This window comes from Dama dama, chromosome 6 (assembly GCF_033118175.1).
Source record: "Dama dama isolate Ldn47 chromosome 6, ASM3311817v1, whole genome shotgun sequence".
Lineage (NCBI taxonomy): Eukaryota > Metazoa > Chordata > Mammalia > Artiodactyla > Cervidae > Dama > Dama dama.
Genome location: NC_083686.1, coordinates 13,751,506 through 13,759,464, shown reverse-complemented (window position 1 = coordinate 13,759,464; position 7,959 = coordinate 13,751,506). Strand labels below are relative to the sequence as shown.

Genomic DNA, 7,959 nt, shown 5'->3' with positions numbered 1-7,959 from the left:
ACCCCTCCCCTCACACCCTTACACTTTCCCCTCCCCTCACACCTCACCCACCCTCTCACGCCTCACTCCTGCTCTTACACCTTTACACCTCACCCCTTCTCTCACACCTGACTCCTACTCTTACACTCTCAGACCTCACCCCTCCCCTTCCACATTACACCTCACCCCTCCTCTTACACCCTTACAACTCACTGCTACTCGTACACCCTCACACCTCACCCCTCCCCTTACACCCTTACACCTTTCCCCTCCCCTCACACCTCACCCTTCCTCTCACACCTCACTCCTACTCTTACACCTTTACACCTCACCGCTTCTCTCACACCTGACTCCTACTCTTACACTCTCACACCTCACCCCTCCCCTTCCACATTACACCTCACCCCTCCTCTTATACCCTTAGACCTCACCCTCCCTCTCACACCTCACTCCTACTCTTACACCCTCACACCTCACCCCTCCCCTCATACCCTTACACCTCACCCCTCTCCTCACATCTCACCCCTCCTTTTATACCTTTACACCTCACCCCTCCTTTCACACTCACCCTCCCCTTACACCTCACTCCTCCTCTTACACCTCACCTCTCCCCTTACACCTTTACACCTCACCCCTCCCCTTCCACCCTTACACCTCACCCTTTCCCTCACACCTCACCCTTCCTCTCACACCTCACTCCTACTCTTGCACCTTTACACCTCACCCCTTCTCTCACACCTGACTCCTACTCTTACACCCTCACACCTCACCCCTCCTCTTACACCCTTACACCTCACCCCTCGCCTCACAACTCACACGTCATTCCTCCTCTCCTCCCCTCTCCTTTTCCTCCTCCCCCTCCTCTCCCCTCAGTTCTCGGCAGTGGAAACTTGTGAGGGGCAGAGCAGAGAAGTTTAGATGGCAGAATGTGCCCCGCCACCACCTTCTGGCAGCCGTGTGGGCCCAGGGACCAGCCCTGCGGGTGACCGGCCATTGGGGGTACCCAGGTCAGGACTTGCAGTCCTAAAATACGAAAGGCCTGGGTGCACTGGGCTGTTCTCCCTCTACTGCATGTTCTGAGTTGCACTGACTGAGTCCTGTATCGCAGATGCACTGACTCGGTGCCCACGGCCCTGCGGGCTGGGAGGTAGGCTGGGGGGCGGTGCCGCTGCAGGTGGAGAGCACTGGAGGCGCTCTGCGCATGCGCGGGCCCTGCCGAGGGGCCTTAGTCACCCCGGGAGCTGGACTCCGTAATTTAGCGTTCACTCGGTGCCTTCCTGGCGATTGCTTTCTCTCTCCTATCAGCCGCCTCCCTCTTTCCTAATCCTTGAGGTACACAGTTGAGCCTCAGGATCTGGGAGATCTGCTCTCCCCTCGCCTTCCAGATTCAGTGTGTGATGAGTGGAAGTCCCGCCTGACGTTTCCAGTACAAAAATGCACGTTTGTTTCTCTTTTTTTCCATTTAACCAGACCCTGCTAGATGCCTGCCAAACTGGGCATCCCAGCCAGCCAGTTTGGGGTGCTTCTCCCCTGAAGTTGTCTAAGAACCTTGGGGACTCCTACAGACCCCACACTGTGCCCCCAATTCCAACTCAAGGGGCAGAGCTGTGGGTTTCCAGACCCTAGCCTCCTCTCACCTCCTCAACCCTCCCCTACCGCTCAGCTTCTCTGGGGCCGCCGTCTGGTCTGAAGGGGAGCCCCTGTGCCCTGCTGTAGGCCAAGCTGTGTGTCCTTCCCGTGACCACCCTCAGCCCTGGGGAGCCTCACCCAGGCTGCTGAGGAGGCAGGACCCTGTCCTTAGAGCTGCGCCGTGGCCATCAGTCCCCTCCCCCCAGGTCTCCAGCTCTGAGAAGCCCGCAGAGGTGATAATCCACCTTCCTGCCCTTCTCCCTCAGACACAGAGGGTTCACTCCAAATGGACCCCACAGTCTTAGTTTCTTATCCAGAGAGTCTGAAGACACATTCTTAAGCAGAGGTTCGGGGGCTCAAACGCCCTTTACCTGTCCTGGAGGGAGGAGACAAGATGCATCTTTACTCCAGCTGCTTCCCTAAGAAAGGGCTACCTGCTTCCTCCTCCTTGCCAGCCTGGCACTGTGATTTTTTTTTTTAAGGTGCTCACCCTGCCGCAGTCAGCTGTCAGTCAATCCCCCTGCTTGAGGAGGCTCCTGGCGGCTAGGGGACTCTCTGTGCCAGACAAAGGACCAGGCACTGGAGAGCTAAGTGACTCACGCAGCAGCAGGGAGGAGACTACTGTTCGTCTCGTTTTGCAAGAGGCAGAGTTAATTGCCTAAGAACTTGGCACATAAGGGACAGAGTTGGACACAGCCCAGGCAGGCCCTCAGTAACTGCAAGGTGTTGCCTCTGTCCACCAACTGACAGTCTGCCTGCTTTGTTCACTGGGTGCCGGGCTCTGTACAGGGGTGCTTTGCCTACAGCAACCCATTTATGCATCAACAGCTCTTGATGTAGGTGCTATTTTTACCTCCCACCCCTACCTTTTATGAGAAGTTAACTGATTTGTCCAAAGTTCCATCAGAGAAACACCAAAAATCCAAGTTGCCCCACAGCGCCTCCTTGTGGCCGATACCCCACCCTCCTGCCTCTGAGTTCCCCGTGTCTATTGCAAGCCCCTGAGCCACCCTACACAGTGGCCACTGTTGGGGAAAAATATTTTAAATTTTTTCTTTTCTATTATGATTAATTGTAGGATGTTGAATATAGTTCCCTGTGCTGTACGATAGGACCTTGTTGGAGTAATTTTAAAGTTTTTCCCATCATGTTTGGGAAGTATATTTTAAAACACAATCTTCTTCCAACCCATACTACTTCTCTGCTGAGGTAGATAAGAAAGAAAACAATCATTATCAAATGAGAAGCAAACCAGAATGTGATGTGCATCACAGACCATCTGTTAAGAGATTTTCAAAGGCAGAAAAGAATTCATAATCTTATGAGCCAAGGAGATACAGCCTATTCATACAGATCTTCATGATAAGCAATAATTTGTTCTCAAATAAAAGAACTTGGCAACATTATTACATGTATGTTACCCTAAATCCATCTGGATATTGGGGTGACCCTCTGTGTTAATTTGTTTTATACAAAGGAAAATGGAGTTTCTCGTATGTTTAGAATGAGGTGGTTGTGCAACTTGGAGCCAAGTGACCACTAATGTAGGCTCTGACCCTCCCACGGGAACTGGGAGATGAGGTCCTATTTTCCTTGAATGTTTGCATGCCAAAGAGATGGCTCCCAGGATCTTGAGAAAGATGTTCCTGGGTCATATAACTGGCAAAAGGCTTATTTAACTTTTAAAAGGATTTACATGTATTTCAAAGAGATGAAGAACTATAAGTTTTCTGAAGTAGATCCTCTCAGAAAAGGGCAGGGGAAGTCTCATCCATCATTTTTAGAGACGTCCATCTCTTTACCCTGCAGGAGGAAGTGGCAACTGACTCCAGTATCCTTGCCTGGAGAACCCTGTGAACAGAGGAGCCCTCAGCACACATTGTCTCTTTAATGGGGCTTCGCAGGTGGCGCTAGTGGTAAAGAACGTGCCTGCCAATGCAGGAGACATAAGAGACTTGGCTTTGATCCCTGGGTCGGGAAGATCCCCTGGAGGAGGGCATGGCAACCCACTCCAGTCTTCTTGACTGGAGAATCCCTTGGACAGAGGAGCCTGGCGGGCTACAGCCCACAGGATCACAAAGAATCAGACACGACTGAAGCAGCTTAGCATGCACACACACCTCTTTAATGACATCCATCATTTTAAGAGAATCAAGCCTCTTGGTTTAAATTTCTGTTTACTCCTGTACCACTGGGCCTATTTATGGCACTGGCTCCTCTTCCATGGCCAGCTGCCTCTGTTCTTGCCTCCTACACCCTTACAGCATTCCAGTTCTCTGAGATCTGACCAGGCCCCCCGCCTCTAAACACTCCAGTGACCCCCACTTCCCACACACACATGCCACAGTCCACACCCTGGCGCCACGGCCCACAAGTATATGGCCCCAAGTCACCTGTCCTGCTTGGGTCCTCATTTCCCCCTTGACTGTGTCCACTGGGCCAGCCAAACCCAATCGCTCCCATTGCCTTCACCTTCCTGACTTTGTCCTGGGGCTCTGGTCCTGATGCTCCCTCCCCCTGGAGGAGCCTTCTGCCCACCTCTGCCAGCTGCGATGGGTCATTCCCTGGCCACCTCTCCAGCTTCAGGCTTCCCCATACTCGACATGATGTGTTTCCTGCTGTTCAGGGTCTTGGTTCATCCCTCCCTCACCTCTTGAGCTTTTTTTTTTTTTTTTTTAATATTTATTTATTTGGCTGTCCTGGGTCTTCATTGCTGCATGGGCTTTTCTCTAGTTGTGGAGAGCAGGGGCTACTCTCTACTTAGTGGCGCATGGGCGTCTCATTGCAGGGGGTTCTCCTGTTGCCAAGCACAGGCTCTAGGGCACGTGGGCTCAGTAGTTGCGGCTCCTGGGCTCTAGCGCACAGGTTCAGTAGTTGTGACACATGGGCTGAGTTGCTCTGCAGCATGTGGGATCCTCCCAGATCAAGGATCAAACCCATGTCCCCTGCATCGGAAGCTGGATTCTTTACCACTGAGCCACCAGGGAAGCCCAGTCCCTCGAGCTTTGGAGCCAGGCTTGGATTTGAATCCTGACTCTGCCACTGCCCATCTCTGGGGCCTGAGTAAGCGTCTCTACCTTCCAGAGCCTCTGTTTCATCACATCATCTCTAAAATGATTCTGAAAATGCCCATCTCACAGGGTTATCAGGAGAACTGGACTAAGTAAGGCAGGATGGCCCAGTGCAGTGCTAGCTTCCCTCCCCTCCACCTAGTCAACTCCAGGCCCGTGATAAATGTTTGCTGGACTCAGAAAGGAAGTTTAGAACATCATTTATTGCTGGGTGAAAACTTGAGCCTCACTCTTGAGAATCTATAACACTCTCATGGTCCTGCCTGGAAATTTTATTTACCTCTTTGTACACATTATTCAGTTTGTAACTCCAAGTGACTTTTCTGCTTTGGGTGAGTGTGGGCATGCTGGCTTGTAAAATGAGAGGCTTTCATTCATATTGTATGATGTTTGTGCAGGTGAAACCCAAGTCTGCCACTCATAAATAATTCACCTGTTCTTGCCCTCCTCAAAGGATATTTTCCTGCACAGTCTGAAGCCACCGCAGCCACCTGGAAACCTCCAGAAAGTCAATGTTGCAGATTCGCTTAATTTTATTCAGTCTTGGCCCATGAACTATGTATGGGATGGAGCCAACTGCTAAAGAATGGACTGAAAAAAGTTTCAGTTACGTTGTCAGAGCCCCCAGCAGTGATGGGTTTGATATAATGAATGTTGATGTGAAGATCGACACGTCCTGGATCTTCCAGGATGTAGAGGAGAGTGGTGAGGAGCAGGGATGTTTCCCAGAAGGAGCAGCTGGAAGCCCAGACGTGGACACGGGAACACTCAGCAAGCAGCTGGAATCCTCGGAGCAGAAGCTGTTGGCAGCTGTGGACAAGTACATGATATCGGAGTCTGGGCTGAGGAGCAGGTAAATATACCCTTTGGACCTCTTCTCTGGGTACGTTATGAATCCTGGGGCCTCCTCATCATGGTAGAAGGGTGTATTAAATCGTTTCTATGGCTGAAGGAAAGGGAAGTGTTAGTCGCTTAGTCGAGTCTGACTCTTTGTGATTCCATGGGCTGTAGCCCGCCAGGCTCCTCTGCCCACGGAATTCTCCAGGCAGGATAGAATACTGGAGTGGGTTGCCATGCTCTTCTCCAGGGGATCGTTCCTGGGTCTCCTGCGTTGGCAGGCAGATTCTTTACCATCTGAGCCACCAGGGAAGCCATTCTGTGGCTGAGGATGCAGGCAAAACAGCCACCGTTCCATAACCTGCCCACAGCAGCCTCTGGCTCCTGTCTTCCCCATCCTCTGCTCTGTGCCACAGGTACTGAGCCTGTCCCCAGGCTCCCTTGCTCGCTGCTCTCACGTGGATCCAGCCAGTGGGAGGCCCTGAAGGGAGGAGGAAGGAGAAGTCAGGGTTCTCCCCGCACTCTTCCGCGCTGGGTGACGTCTCCCACAGTGGCTGCCATTCAGTCATGCCTTTGGCGTCCTTTGTGGTCCTGCTCCCGGACCCTGGTATCTCCACCTTCTCTCTGTCTGTCCTTCCAGCCCCAGGGGCAGAAGTGGCCCCAGTGGCGGCTGACCTCTGGGTTGCCTGTCCGCCCTGTCTGGCCTTTCATCCATTCCATCATCTTTGTAGCAGATTCCCTGTGTTTGATTCTCATTGCTGGGCCTCCTGGCTTCCCAGGTGGTTCAGTGGTAAAGAATCTGCCTGCCAGGGCAGGAGATTCAAGAGACGTGTGTTCGATCTCTGGATCAGGAAGGTCTCCTGGAGGAGGAAATGGCAACCCACTCCAGTATCCTTGCCTGCTGAAATCCCATGGCCAGAGGAACCTGGTGGGCTACAGTCCGTGGGGCTGCAAAGAGCCGGACACGATTGAGCACAGCTCAGCATGAAGACAGCGGAACCTCCTGGCACAGGCTCTGTTTTCCTCGTGGAAGCAGCATGGTCCAGAGGTGGGGCATTTGAATCCAAGCCTCTATCCAAAGCTTCTGTTCTTGTTTGATGCCTAGTCTTGGAGGTTGGAGGTCAAAGATTAAGGTGTGCACAGGGCTGGTTTCTCTGAGACTGCTCCCCATGGCTTGATGTTGTCTGCCTTATCTCGCTGTCTTCTGTGCACGTCTGTCTCCTCTTCTTTTAAGGATACCAGTCAGATGGGATCAAAGCCCATCCTCATGACCTCATTTTAACTAAATCACCTCTTAAAAAAACTCTATCTCCAAATACAGTCACATTCTAAGGTACTGGGGTTAGCTAATTTCAACATATGAATTTTAGGGGACATAGTTGGTCCAAAGTGGCTTCCTTTGGTGGCTCAGACGGTCAAGAATCTGCCTGCAATGCAAGAGACCTGAGTTTGATCCCTGGGTTGTCGGGAAGATCCCCTGGAGGAGGGAAGGGCTACCCACTCCAGTATTTTTGCCTGGAGAATTCCATGGACAGAGGAGCCTGGCAGGCTACAGTCCATGGTGTCATAAAGAATGGGACATGACTGAGTGGCTAACACACACATATACACATTCAGTCCAAAACATAGGTTCTAGGGATTGACAGCTGGAAAAGGCAGGGCCCCAGCTCTGCAGAGCTGAAAGTATAACCCACAGCTGGTTATACCTGGCAGTGAAAATGAGGTCACCAGGCCTGGAAAAGATGGGTGGGAAACCTCTGCCAGAGGAGACCCTACCATGTGAGGAAGAGACAGACTAGCCTGGAGGCACCATGAATGATGGAGGGGAAGGGCCTCTGGGCTGGGGCTGGGGTGAGGCCATCCTGGGAAGGGGGGTATCCTGTACTCACCTGTGGGGAAATGTGGGCTGGGTCCTCAGTTCTCATGTCCTCTGTAGCCATTCCCTTCCCCAAATGTGGGCTGTGTCCCACAGAAGCAGGGTGGAAGGGAAAGCAAGATTCATGGCAAGGGTTGGGAGAAAAAGAGTTAAGGCTTACCAAGAGCCTGTGGCGTGGGCCACAGTGCAGGCCTTCCCATACACGGGTGAAGATAGCTGTTACTTGAACCCTGTGACACACAGTGATATGAGCCCCTTTTCCAGATGGGGAAACTGAGGCTCAGAGGATGAATTACATTATCCAGGGTCACTAAGAGCTGAAGCTAGGGTCTGAATGCACAATTATGAATATAGATTTCAGGCTAATGTCGCCATGGATTTCCTCTAGGTAAGGTACAGTAAAAGATCGATAGTGTACATTGGATTTCACTTCCGTTAAAGTGTTAAAATTTTAAAGTATTTATGTTAAAACTAATGCAACCACAGTGTTAGAAATTTGAGAAAGAGAACCCCACTCCCACCCCATAACACCATCATTGTTACAAAGTCACTTCCAACCTACATGCA

The 7,959-nt window shown here is 51.7% G+C and overlaps 1 protein-coding gene across 1 annotated transcript in view; it reads left to right on the top strand.

Annotated features, from left to right (window-relative positions):
* Positions 1–5,245: 5,245 nt before the first annotated feature.
* C6H4orf50 (chromosome 6 C4orf50 homolog) overlaps positions 5,246–7,959 on the top strand; it is a 60,170-nt gene continuing 57,456 nt past the window's right edge. The window contains exon 1 of the mRNA XM_061145552.1: positions 5,246–5,532. Within this exon, the coding sequence (XP_061001535.1) occupies positions 5,246–5,532 (287 nt within the window). The remainder of the gene's footprint in view (positions 5,533–7,959) is intronic.